Source organism: Narcine bancroftii, chromosome 1 (assembly GCF_036971445.1).
Source record: "Narcine bancroftii isolate sNarBan1 chromosome 1, sNarBan1.hap1, whole genome shotgun sequence".
Taxonomy (NCBI): domain Eukaryota; kingdom Metazoa; phylum Chordata; class Chondrichthyes; order Torpediniformes; family Narcinidae; genus Narcine; species Narcine bancroftii.
In genome coordinates, this window is record NC_091469.1 from 106514229 (window position 1) to 106528513 (window position 14285).

The 14285-nt window shown below is 40.2% G+C and overlaps 1 protein-coding gene across 6 annotated transcripts in view; it reads right to left on the minus strand.

Moving 5' to 3' along the window:
* Positions 1-14285, minus strand: part of LOC138762226 (collagen alpha-2(I) chain-like) — a 512086-nt gene that overhangs the window by 349298 nt on the left and 148503 nt on the right. For all 6 annotated transcript variants that reach the window (XR_011356852.1, XM_069935862.1, XM_069935881.1 and 3 more), the window contains exon 2: positions 11911-12058. Coding sequence is in view for 5 of the 6 variants with exons in the window: in XM_069935862.1 (XP_069791963.1) it covers positions 11911-12058 (148 nt within the window). In the remaining variant the exon portion in view is untranslated. The remainder of the gene's footprint in view (positions 1-11910; positions 12059-14285) is intronic.

The following is a 14285-nucleotide window of genomic DNA, read 5'->3' on the forward strand; positions in this document are numbered from 1 at the left end:
AGGAGTCTGTACATTCTCTCCATGGCTGCTTGGGTTTCCTCTGGGCTTCAGTTTATTCCTACCATTCAAACCGTAAGAGGGGTTGTAGATTAATTGGGTGTAAATTGGTTGGCATGGACTTGGGGGCTGAAATTGCCCGTTACCATGCTGTATTTCTAAATTTAAAAAAAAATGAATGCATACAATATTTGTCTGTCAGTGACATTTTGAAATGTGACATTTAATGGCAAACTAATTTTTTAAAATTTAAATTTGGCCATTCAGGACATTAACAGGCCCTTCGGGCCTAGAACCTGTGCCACCCAAATACCCCAATGAACCTAAGCCCTGTACATTTTGAAGGGTGGGAGAAAACAGGAGCACCCAGAGGAAATCCACTCAGACACAGGAAGAATGTATAAACATCTTACGGACAGTGCCAGATTCGAACCTTGGTTTGCTGGTGCTGTAAATAACGTAGCACAACCTGCTGCACTAATCTTGCCGCTCCAAATAAATTGTTAAAAATGATGAACAGTAATTCGAACATTGTCCTTTTAATTTCTATTTCCCCAGCAATGTGAACTGACGTGTTAATTCCAGAATATTTTGAAGCTCAACTGGATCACCTACCTATCTCCTAGAACTGCCCAATTGAAATATTTCTTCGCTGAAAATATGCAAAAGGATCTGAATATTTTGAAGAGGTTAATGTCAAGCCAAACTGCGAGGCCTGGAACTGGAACTGGAAACCACAGAAGATGGTAGAGAAGCCAAGTTGCTAGGAAGGACGTGTGGATGTGAAAGCAAAACTAGGGGATCTGAAAGCCAAACCAGGAGGCCGGATGTTGGCAGAGGATCCCATGAAGCTGAAGACCCAACCAAAGGTAGTTCCCAGTCAGACCCAGCACTAACTGTAGTCATGTGGTAATCCAAACTGGGCAGCTTTTGTACAAGGGGAGGGATGGCCAGAAGGAGATGGTGTGTGAACCAGTGGCCCAAGATTAGGTGAGCAGCAAGTCACAGCAAACATGGAAAATAGAAGCATTGTGAGGCCATTTGGCCCTTCAGCACTGCTGTCCCATTCCATGCAAATAGGCTTACGGTGAGAGGCGAATGATTTAAAGGAATTTGAAGGCAATATTTTCACATTGAGGATGGTGGGTGTACAGACTGAGCTCACAGAGGAAAAGGTAGAGGTGTGGACAATTATATTATTTAAAATTTATTTGGACAGATACATGGATAGGAAATGTTTTGAGGTATATGGACCGAATGATGGCAAATGGATTAGTTCAGGTGGGCACCTGGTGGTCATGGACCAGTTAGGCCAACACACTTGTTTCAAAGTTGTACACTCTATGACCCTGTGACTCTGTTTTTGCTCTTGCCCCACCAACATTGAGAGTCAGAGGCAGAGAGAGATCCTCAAAGCCAGTATGTGCCAGCAGCCTATAGGGATTTTTTGGTTCCTCATTTCTTGCAGCCTTGCTATTCTTGTAGGATATATTTTGAGACATTGCATGATGCTGACCAAGTCAAAAAGGTCAGTTTTCTTCTGTTACAAGTGGGCACAAGTGACAAGATTATGAAGGTAACACTTAACCTTCACCTGAAAAATATAATCAGCGTCATATGGCCCCAATAAGCAGAATCTAGCAAGTTGAGCTATTTCAGAATACTGGGATCAGTACATCCATCTACAGGTTCAACAAAAAAAAATGTCCCCTTGAGATCTATTCTCTCCTTTCCCAATGACTCTGCTTGTAGTCACAGAATATCCCTGCATGCAATGAATGGGCATAGAAATGGGTGGTGGAGTTTTATCCAGACAAGTATGAGCTGCTGTACATTGGAAGGTCAAAATACAAGGGAATGTAAACAGTTAATGGTAGTGTTACGAGATCAAACCAGCAACCACAAAGAAGGCATATTACACTGGGGTAAAGATGAACAATTACTTTATTAACAAAAAAATTCACCTTCAAACTTTAATTCAAAAACCCCCTTTTATAACAATGCCCACTGGTTACTGTGCAAATTTGTATAACAGTGTCAAACTAATAAATTCCCCAGCCTAAATATAACATACGTAATCAAAGTCTAAGCTACATTTCCAACCAGCCCACAGAAAAACTTAGACACGAAACAAACACAAGACTCACAAAACTTTGATCTCAACTGAAGCAAAGATCATAAACAAAATTCAGTTTGTTTGGTAAACTGAAGCCAAAAGATCTTTGAGAGAGAGAGAGAGAGAGAGAGAGAGAGAGAGAGAGAGAGAAGGAAAGCACAAAATTTGAAGTTGTCTTCTTGTGTTGCTTGCAGAGAGAGGAACCACTGGCTTGGTCCGGATCCTTCTGGCTGCCTTCGGAATGTTCATCTTTTTTGAAATCCCAACATTCTAAACTGTATTCCACGCCATGACTCATGCTCTGGGCCTTCTTCCACTCCACAGCACCCCCAGTGATGGTTTATCGTCCAAGTCCAGAAATTTTTAGATCATTTTCTGCACATGCTCAGACCGTCTCCCACTCTCTCAGCAGTCCACCTTCACCTTGGCTCTTTAAGGCAAACTGTCACTTTTTAACATAAAACCACACAACACGTAAGCCAATACACAACACAGAACTATGTAACACCTTCCCTGCTTAAAAAAAAATTGGTCCTCAAGAACAAATTTTTAACAATTAATGGAAGTATTACATAAATAAAATAAAATAAACACTCCATTTTTTTTACAATAAGTATATGATTAGATTCATATCTACCCAGATTAACATCTTGACAAACAATCTGCTATTACATTATCCGTCCCCTTTATGTGTGTAACAATTAAATCATACCCTTGAAATAGTAAGCTCCAATTCAATAACCTTCTGTTTTTATTTTTCATTTCAGACAGAAAAACTAATGGATTATGATCAGTATATATTATTAATGGTGTTTGAGCAGTACAAATATACACATCAAAATGTTGCAACGCTAAAACAAGCGCTAATAACTCCTTCTCAATGGTCGAGTAATTTCGTTGATGGTTGTTAAACTTTTTCGAGACGTATGAAATAGGATGTTCTACTCCATCACCATTCTTCTTCTGTAACAGTACAGCACCAACTGCTTCGTCTCTGATGTCCATGACTAAAGAGAATGGCTTTTCAAAGATAGGGGACACAATTACAGGCTGATGGCATAAAATGGCCTTTAACTTCAGAAACGCTTCCTGGCATGCATCTGACCAGATAAATTTTTTTCTTTCCAAGTAGTTTTGTTAATGGGAGTGCAATTTCTGCAAAGTTTTTACAAAATCTACCATAGTAGCCAATCATACCTAGTAATCTCCAAAGTGCTTTCTTATTACCGTGGATAGGGAACGCAATGATAGCCAATACTTTCGCTCCAACCGGTTTTGTCCTACCACATAACCCAGATAAATTACAATGGCATGTCCAAACTCACTCTTGTGCAAATTCACTGAGGTGTGCTTCCACCAGTCTCTGAAATAACTGCTCTAATGTTCCCATGTATCCGTACTAATTAGTAAATCATCGATATAGGCTCCTATGTGCTCTAAACACTGAATTACTGCAATAATCATTCTTTGAAATGTGCCAGGTGCATTTTTCATACCGAAAGGCATAACATTATACTCATACAATCCTGAAGGTGTAACAAATGCAGAAATCTCCCTGCCTTTCTCTGTCAAAGGAACACACCAGTATCCTTTTAAGAGATCAATCTTTGTAAGAAACGTAGCCTTCCCCACCTTATCTATACAATCATCTATTCTGGAAATAAGGAACGTATCAGTCTTTGTCACCATGTTTACCTTTCGATAATCTGCACAAAACTTAATTAAGCCATCTGGCTAAGGCACCAGTACACAGGGTGAACTCCAATTTGAACTTGACTTTTGGATTATGTCATTTTTGAGCACGTAATCCACTTCTTGATCCAAAAATCTGCTCTTTTCCTGATTAACTCAGTAAGGATGCTGCTTAATAGGCTTAGCATCATCGATCTCCACATCATGACAAGCCACAGTAGTTCTTCTTGAAACTTCTGGGAATAAATCCTTAAATTTCATAAGTAATGTCTTCATTTCTTCCCTTTCTGATTTAGTCAAATGCATTAACTTGGTGTCTAAGTTTTGCAAAACTATAGAATTTTCCAGCCTGGGATTTATCACTTTCTGTGCTCCATGACCTTCCATGAAACTTACCTCCTCCTTACTTTCCTCTATAACTAGCACCTTGGTTGGAATCCTAGTCTCCTCCTCAGCCATCTTCTCAAAGTAAGGTTTAAGCATGATCATGTGACAGACCTGTGTCTCTCTTCGATGATCAGGCATCTCAACGACATAGGTGACCTGGTTAATTTTTGATTTAATCTTATATGGTCCTAAAAACTGAGCTCTCAAAGGGTTTGACTGCATTGGAAACAAAACCAATACTTTGTCGCCATGTTTAATGTCCATAATTTTTGCTTTTTGATCATAGCGAATTTTAATTTTTCCCTGAGCAGTTTTAAAATTTTTCTTTGCCATCTCACAAGCCTGATGTAATCTGTTTTTAAAATTGAAAACATAATCCAACAGATTTGATTGTATATCATTATGTATCCACTTCCTTCAACAATAGTAATGGACGCCTGACTTGATGACCAAACACCAACTCAAATGGACTAAAGCCAAGAGACTCCTGAGTTGCCTCTCTAACAGCAAACAATAACAAATGGATTCCTTCATCCCAATCCTTATTATTTTCCATGCAATAAGCCCTCCTCATATTTTCACAGTTAAATGGAACCTTTCCAAGGGTCCTTGACTTTCAGGATGATAGGCAGACAACACAATTTGATGGGCTCCCAATTCATACACCACCTGTTGAAATATTCCAGCCATAAAATTACTCCCTCGGTTCGAATGAATTTCCCTTGGTAGGCCAAACAGTGTGAAAAATTTTAGCATAGTCTTCACAATCGTCTTCGTTTTAATGTTTTTCAGGGGAATAGCCTCTGGAAACCTTGAAGCTCTGCACGAGTGTTAACAAATATTCATTTCCCGCTTTGGTTTTTGGCAATGGGCTAACACAATCCACAATCACTTTTGAGAAGGGCTCCCCGAAAGCAGGGATGGGTTGTAAAGGTGCCACTGGTGGTTCTTGATTAGGCTTGCCCACTAGTTGACAAGTGTGACAGGTTCTACAAAAGTTCACAACATCCTTTCTTAATTTTGGCCAATAAAACTGTTTCCTTATCTTTTTTACCATCTTCTTCACTCCAAGATGACCTCTTAAAGGTGTACTATGAGCCAACTTTTATATTTCATTCCTGTAAGTTTTGAGAATTACAACTTGCCTTGCTACCACCCACTTTACACTGGCAGCTATCACTTGTGGTCTCCACTTTCTCATCAATATTCCATCTTGAACAAAGTAACCTACTGGCACAGTTTCAATTTCCTGGTTAGACAAAATCTTATCCCTTATCCCAGCAAGATCAGGATCATGCTTTTGTCTGGCTATTAATTCTTCTCTTGACAACAGCAAAGCTGGATCCTTAGGTTTGTCCTTAATGCTTGCCTCAACTACAGGATCATCACAGACTTTCTCTACCTCTACCTTTTTTCTAGACATAGCTATGCAGGGTAGATTTCTAAATCCTTTTCAGACTCATAAACCAATGGCTTACTTGTGAGTTTCACTGCAGGTATGACTTTACCCTTTGCTAAATCATTCCCTAACAAAAGAGAAACTCTATCCACCAGCAGACTTGATCTTATCCCTATCGGAACCGGGCCATTAACTAAGTCTGATTTCATCACTATTCTATGCAAAGGTATAGGCTCTGCTTCATCACCAATGCCTTTAATTAAATTCACATCTCCAATATCGATCTCCTCACCAAAATTCAAAACATTGCTTAATACAAGCGATTGGGCTGCTCCAGTATCCCGCAGGATTTTAACTGGCTCCTGATTAGATAATTCTTTAACCAAAATGAAACCTTCAGTCATGAATGATTTAAAAATATCCCTAACTTTCTCACTCTGAACACAGGCAGTTGGTACCACCCCTTTCTCTTTCTTCCTTTTTAGTATAGGACAATTTGCTATTATGTGCCCTGGCTTCTTACAATAGTGGCAAGTAACACTTGAAAATTTTTCATTCACCCATTTCTCTTCCTCTCTTCCTTTAACATCACTTCTAGATTTTCTTTCTTCTCTACTTGGATTATCAGCAGTATTCCTTTGAAAAGTTTTCCCTGGTGTCCATTTAGACTCGTGGATTAAAGCATATTCCTCTGTGAATTTAGCCAATTCTTGCCAAGTTATTATATTTTTCTCTGCCAAGTACACTTGAATATCGTCAGGAACACAATTTTTAATCTCCTCAATCAGAATTATTTCCCTCAATAAATCAAAGTTATTTTCAACTTTCATTGCAGCACACCACCGATCAAAACACACAACCTTCCTATAAGCAAAATCCAGGTAAGATTAGGTTGCTGCTTTTTTTAAACTCCTGAACTTTTGTCTATAAGCCTTTGGGACTAGTTCAAAAGATCGGAGTATAGCCTGCTTTACAAATTCGTAATCAGCTGCTTGTTGTACCGCGACACTCGAATACACCTGTTGGGCTTTCCCTTTAAGAACACTTTGTAGCAGGAGTGACCACTGGTCTGGTGGCCATTTTAAATTTACAGCTACTTTCTCAAAATGCTGAAAATACTGGTCTATTTCAACTTCCTCAAATGGAGGAATTAACCTCACTTCTCTACTGACCAGAAACCTCTCCTCCAGACCAGCACATGGGTTTTGGGCTTCTCCCTCTCCTTGGGTTAGGGTCTGCCTCAATTAGCTAGTTCTAGCTCATGTTTCCATTCTTTCTCTCTCTCCTCCCTTCCGGCTGCTCTTTCCTGCATTTCTGCCTGCCTTACGCCTTCCCTTTCGGCTTTCCTTTCTGCCTGTCTTTTTTCCTCTCTCTCTTCCCTTTCTGCCTGCCTTACTGCTTCCCATTCGGCTTTGCTTTCTGACTCTCTTTTTTCCTCTAACTCTAGTTTTCTCAAAGCCAACTTTACTTCCTCTGAAGTTTTCTACTTTGGAAACTGTTCTAATGCAGCTTCTTCAAATACCCCCTTTCCTACATAGCGCTTAACAATCTTTCAGACAATTTCCTTTTTTTTCATCCCAGTTCTTACTGTAAGAAGTTTTAACTTGCCAACTATAACCATCAGTTCTGACTTTTCAGCCATTTTAAAATTAACCACTGAAGGGTTCGCTATGAACTGGTCAATATTCATAGTTGCTGGTTTTTCTGCTGGTGATTTATACACTCACCGTTTATTTTTAATTTCAAGCTGGAGGTTGAGTCAAACTCAGACGACTGATAACTAAGCACAAGTCAGTCGCCCCTAAAGCTTCCAAATTGGTTTGATCCCAGACGATGCCCAAAAATTAGGTTACAAGATCAAACCAGCAACCACAAAGAAGGAATATCACACAGAGGTAAAGATGAACAATTACTTTATTAACAAAAAATTCACCTTTAAACTTTAATTCAAAATCCCCCTTTTATAACAATGCCCACTGGTTACTATGCAAATTCCTATAGCAGTACAAAACTAATAAATTCCCCAGCCTAAATATAACATACGTAATCAAAGTCTAAGCTACACTTCCAACCAGCCCACAGAAAAACTTAGACCCCAAACACACAAGACTCACAAAACTTCGATCTCAACCAAAGCAAAGATCATAAAAAAATTCAGTTTGTTTGGCAAATTGAAGCCAAAAGATCTTTGAGAGAGAGGGAGAGAGCACAAAATTTGAAGTTGTCTTCTTGTGTTGCTTGCAGAGAGAGGAACCACTGGCTTGGTCCGGATCCTTCTGGCTGCCTTCGGAATGTTCATCTTTTTTGAAATCCCAACATTCTAAACTGTCCTCCAGACCAAGACTCATGCTCTGGGCCTTCTTGCACTCCACAGCACCCCCAGTGGTGGTTTATCGTCAAGTCCAGAAATTTTTAGATAATTTTCTGCACATGCCCAGTCCGTCTCCCACTCTCTCAGCAGTCCATCTTCACCTTGGCTCTCACTGAGGCAAACTGTCACTTTTTTAACATAAAACCACAAAACACATAGGTCAATACACAACACAGAACTCTGTAACCCCTGAGAGAAAGATTTTCTGGCTGTCCACCCTATCAATGCCACTCATGATTTCATACCTCTATCAGGTTTCCCCTCAGGCTCCTATGCTCCATAGAAAACAATTCAAGTTGTCCAGTCTTTCCCCATAATTCATACCCACTTAACCAGACTACATCCTGGTAAACCTCTACCACACCCTTCCCAAAGCCTTCACAACCTTCCTGTAACAGCGTGACTAGAATTGTACATGAAACTCCAAATGTGGCCTGACTGAAGTTTTTTACAGATGCAATATGACTATTTTACTTATAACCAGATAACCATATAACAATTACAGCATAAAAACAGGCCATTTTGGCCCATCTAGTCGGCACTGAACCAAGTACTCTCTTCCAGTCCCACCTATCTGTCCCCTGCCAATAACCCTCTATTCCCTTCCCATCCATATACCTGTCTAATTTTTACTTAAATGACAGAATTGACCCTGCTGCCACTACTTCTCCGAGAAGTTCATTCCACACAGCCACCACTCTCTGAGTAAAGAAGTTCCCCCTCATGTTTCTTCTAAACTTTTGCCCCTTAACTCATGACCTCTTGTTTCAATATCTCCTACTCTAAATGGAAAAAGCCTACCCACATCGACTCAATCTATTCCTCTCATAATCTTAAATACCTCTCCCCATAATTCATACCCTCTAAACTAGGCTACATTCTGGTAAACCTCTTCTGCACCTTCCACATCCTTCCAGTAACAGGGTGACACTCCAAAGAATAAAGACCTAATTTGGTCAATCTTTCTTTGTAATCTAGATTCTGAAACCCAGGCAACATTTTCATAAATCTTCTCTCTACCTTGTCGATATCCTTCCTATAATTCAGTGACCAGAACTTCACACAGTACTCTAAATTTGGCCTCACCAATGCCTTGAACAGTCTCAACGTCACTTCCCAACTCCTGTATTCTATGCTTTGATTTATAAAGGCCAGCATACCAAAAGCCTTTTTCTCTACCCTATCCCAATGAAGGCAGGCATACCATACCATGTAAAATACAAATGTATGAAAGTCTGCAGACACCGTGATTGAAATATAAACACAATGATGGAGAAACCTCTTTATTACCCTATCCCTTTCATGCAGCTATAGACTTGGAGCCCAGACCCCTCTGCACATCAATACTTTTAAGAGTCCTACTGTTACAGAGCTCTGTGTTGTGTATTGGCCTATATGTTGTGTGGTTTTATGTTAAAAAGTGATAGTTTGCCTTAAAGAGTCAAGGTGAAGGTGGACTGCTGAGAGAGTGGGAGACGGACTGGGCATGTGCAGAAAATGATCTAAAAATTTCTGGACTTGGAAGACAAACCACCGCTGGGTGTGCTGTGGAGTGGAAGAAAGCCCAGAGCATGAGTCATGGTCTGGAAGACAGTTTAGAATGTTGGGCATTTTAAAAGGGATGAACATTCCGAAGGCAGCCAGAAGGGTCCGGACCAAGCCATTGTTTTCCTCTCTGAAAAGAACACAAGAAGACAACTTTGAATTTTGTGATCTCTCTCAAAGATCTTTTGGCTTCAGTTTACCAAACAAACTGAATTTTGTTTATGATCTTTGCTTTGGTTGAGATCAAAGTTTTGTGAGTCTTGTGTGTTTAGTGTTTGTTTTGTGTCAAAGTTTTTCTGTGGGCTGGTTGGAAATATAACTTTAATTACATCTGTTATATTTAGGTGGGGAGGATTTTTTAATTAAAGTTTGAAGGTCAATTTTTGTTAATAAAGTAATTGTTCATTTTTTACCCCTGTGAAATATGCCTTTTTTGTGCTTGCTGGTTTGATCTTGTAACACAGGGAAAAAGCCTCCCACACTAGAGGACATGCATTTACTGCGAGGGAGTGGAAGTTTAAGGGAGATATGCAGGGCAGATTTTTTTTTAACAGAGTAGTGGGTGACTGCTGCAGGCTTCCAGGGGTAGTGGTAGAAATAGAAGTCTCAATGGCTTCTAGATAGACATGTGAATATGAGGAGATGGAGGATAACTGCAAGCATTTTCAATCTCTTATTGCTGCATTTGGACATTCCCACCTGCTTCAAAAGGGCATCAATAATCCCGGTGCCCAAGAAGACTATCACCCAGTAGCACCTACATTTACTGTGATGAAATGCTTTGAGAGGTTGGTCATGGCCAGAATTAGCTTGTACCCATGAAAAGATTTGGACCCACTGCAATTTGCCTACTGCCACAAACATTCTCAGCAGATGCTCTCCACTCACCTAAACTACAGTAACAGGTACATCAGGCTACTCTTCATTGCCTACAGCTAACTCTTCAACATCATCATACACTCATTTCTGGTCAACAAGCTCCAAACCATGGGCCTCTGCACCCCTCTCTGCAATAGAATTCTTGACTTGCTCATTAGAAGATAATAGTCAGTATGAATTGCAAACAACGTCTCGTCCACACTGAAAAAAAAATCACACAGGTGCACCTCAAGGATGTGTGCTTAGCTATTGCTCTATTCGCTCTACACCCACAAATATGTAGCTAGGCAGATTTAAATGCCATCTACAAATTTGCTGATGACTCCATGGCCGTTGGAAGAATCACAGACGGCAATGAGGAAGTGGACAGGAGGGAGATATATCAACTAGTTCAATAGTTTGACAATAACATTCTTGAACTCAATGTTAGCTTGTTGACTTTAGGAAGGGGAAATTAGGAGGACATGATCCAGTCCTTATCCAGGAGTCAGAAGTGAAAAGGGTTAAGAACTTCAAGTACCTCGGTGTCAATATCTCTGAAAATCTGTCCTGGGGCCTCCAAGTCAATGTAATCATGAAGAAGGCTCACCAGCGGCTATACTTCATGAAAAGTTTAAGAAGATTTGGTGTGTCACCAAAGATTTGCAAATTTCTACAGGTTGGAACATTGTCTGGTAGGAGGAGGAATTTCACAGGACAGGAAGAGGTAACAGAGAGTTGTGAACTCGGCCAGTGTTATCATGGGAATCAGTCTCCACTCCATTAAGGACATCTACAAGAGGTGGTGTCTGAAGAAAGCAGCCTCTGTAATCAGGGACCCTCACTACCCCCAGGCCACTACCCCTCTTCAAACTGCTACCATCAGGAAGGAGGTACAGGAGCCTGAAGGCAAACACCCAGTAGCATAAAGACAGTTTCTTCCTCTCCACCATCAGATTTTTGAATGGACAATGAACCACAGATACTAACTCACTTTCTCTTCTTTTTGCACTTATTTATTTTTAAAAATGTAATTTAGAGCAATAATGGTGCCACAAAACAACAAATTTTGTGAAATATTCATGACAATAAATTTGGATTCTGATGTACACGTCAAGCAAATGTTTTACTGCACCCTTTGCCAAGAAAGTCTTCTCACTGTATTATATGTTAGCCTGTGGTCCTCCTCTTTCCACCCTCCTCTCCTCGCCTTCTCCCCTCCATCTTTCTAGTCAGACATCTACCTGTTTGGATTCCTGATAAGGGACTTAGGTCCAAAAAGTCAATTGCCTTTCTCTTCCTATGGATGCTATGTGATCTGCCGAGTTTTACCAGCACTTCTGTGTACACTACTAGATGCCAGCAGCTGCAGATTTTCTTGTTTATATTCATGCAGTTGTGTTAAGAGGACTCAAAATGTACGTTGCATTTTTACTGTATTACCACCCGACAATAAAAAAAACCTTTCATCCTTTGAAAAATATTAACTTTTTTTTATGTCATTGAGCCTAGAAACGAGTTGTGAAACAAAACAATGGTTCATACCTGCTTCCAAATACTTCTCTGGTCGGGATGCTGAGCGTGGAATATTGCCCGATTTCATAGAATGTGCAATTCTCTTCATCAGCTGAGATTGAAACGTTGGTTAGATCCGATGACAGAGAAACAATCTTGTCCAGCAAGTCAACTTCATCTGGAAAGTGAAGAAATATTCAGCCCTTTGTCATTAGGAAATGGATAACAGAATATAGAGAAAAGAAACTTCATTGGTTTGACACTGTCCTTTGAGTGAAAAGACCTAAATTCCTACCAACATTGATGGGATTGCACAAGATTTCTCCGTGGGCTATAAAGGCCAATGTATAAAGAGATTGAGCACCTTAACCAGTTCGCAGCATCACTGCAACCTTTGCACCAAGACCTGTACCAAGCTGTGGAGAGAAATGGGGAGTTGGCGATTTGGGTCAAAACCCTCAATCTGGACTGCTTACTCCAAGGATATATTCTCCTAGAGTGCACTCTCAATATGATCAGTTTATTATCAAGCTCTCCGATAATTGGTCTGTTAACTCTGATTGATGATTGGTGTCAAGGTTAGTGGAGGGGTTAGCGCAACGCTATTACAGCAACCTGGGTTCACATCTGGCACTGTCAGTAAGGAGTTTGTATGTTCTTCCACCCCTGAATTATGTGGGTTTCATCCCACCCTCCAAAATATGAAGGATTTGATCAGTTAATTGGGTGTAAATGAGGAGCACAGGTTTCATGAGTCTGAAGGACCATCTATCGTGCTGTATTGTTAACGTTTCTGATATAAATTCTAGTTACTGGAACCCTTTTCTACAAAGGAGTTTTTCAATCTCGAGTGATATTCTTTCTTTTGTTAAACATACCCTTCCCTGGCACTTTGATTGAAAACCAGTTTGTCGACACACTATTTGTCTCACCATCTCTCAACTGTTAAATTTGTTTAATTTTGAAGGGTTCTGACCCAAAATGTTGACTACTTTTTTTTTTCCCCACGATGCTGAGTTCCTCTAGCCAATTGTCGTTTGCTCCAGATTCCAGTATCTACAATTCCTTGTGCATTTCCTGTTAAGCTGATTTGTTCCATTCAGGCTGCGAGTCATACAATTAAGAATTGAATAAAGTTGAACAAGAATAGTTATTTTTCGTGCCTAATATTTTAATCCAAAGATTAAGTTGATGATGAACAGAGCAGCAAAAATTAAAAATGCAGCATAAATTACATCAGCCATGATCTTATATGGCCTAACTCCACCTACCTGCCTTCTCCCCGTATCCCCTAATTCCTCTATTTTTTAGATAAAAAATTATCTAACTGAATTTTAAATATGTTTAATGAGGCAGCCTCAACCAGTTCCCTGGTTAGAGAATTCCAAACATTCACTATTCTCTGGGAAAAACTATTTTTCCTCATCTCTGTCCTAAATCTACTCCCCCGAATCTTGAGACTGTGTCCTCTCGTTTTAGTTTCCCCAGCCAGCTCAAAAAACCTTCCTACATCTATCCTATCCATACCCTTTATAATCCTATATGTTTCTATAAGATCTCCTCTCATTCTTCTGAACACGAGCGAATACAATCCTAGACGATTTAATCTTTCATCACGTCAACCCCTTCATCCCAAGGATCAACCTAGTAAACCTCATCTGGACCGTCTCCAAAGCCAGTATATCCTTCCTCAAATATGGAGATCAGAACTGGACACAGTACTCCAGGTGCGGTCTCACCAGTACCTTATACAGTTGCAACATTACCTCCCTACTCTTGAATTCAATTCCTCTAGCGATGAAGGCCAACATTCCATTTTCCTTCTTAATAACCTGCTGCATCTGCAACCTAACTTTTTGCAATTCATGCACAAGCACTCCCAAATCACTCTGCACAACAGCATGCTGTAGTTTTTCACCCTTTTAATAATATTCAGCTCTTTTATTTTTCTTGCCAAAGTGGATAACCTCACACTTACTAACATTGTACTCCATCTGCCAGACTTTTGCCCACTCATCCAGCTTAATTATATCCCTCTGCAGACTCTCCACATCCTCATTACAATTTGCTCTTCCACTCAATTTGGTGTCATCCGCAAACTTGGCCCCACCACATTTTGTCCCCTCCTTCAAGTCATCAATGTAAATGATGAACAGTTGTGGGCCTAACACCGACCCCTGCGGCACCCCACTTACCACTCTCTGCCAACCTGAAAAACTCCCACTTATCCTGACTCTCTGCCTCCTGTCAGACAACCAATTTTCAATCCAGGCCAATATACTTCCCCGGACTCCACTTTCCTGTAACTTACTGAGAAGTCTCTTGTGTGGCACTTTATCAAACGCTTTCTGAAAATCCAAATATACAACATCAACCTGTTCCCCTCTATCCACCGCACCCATTAT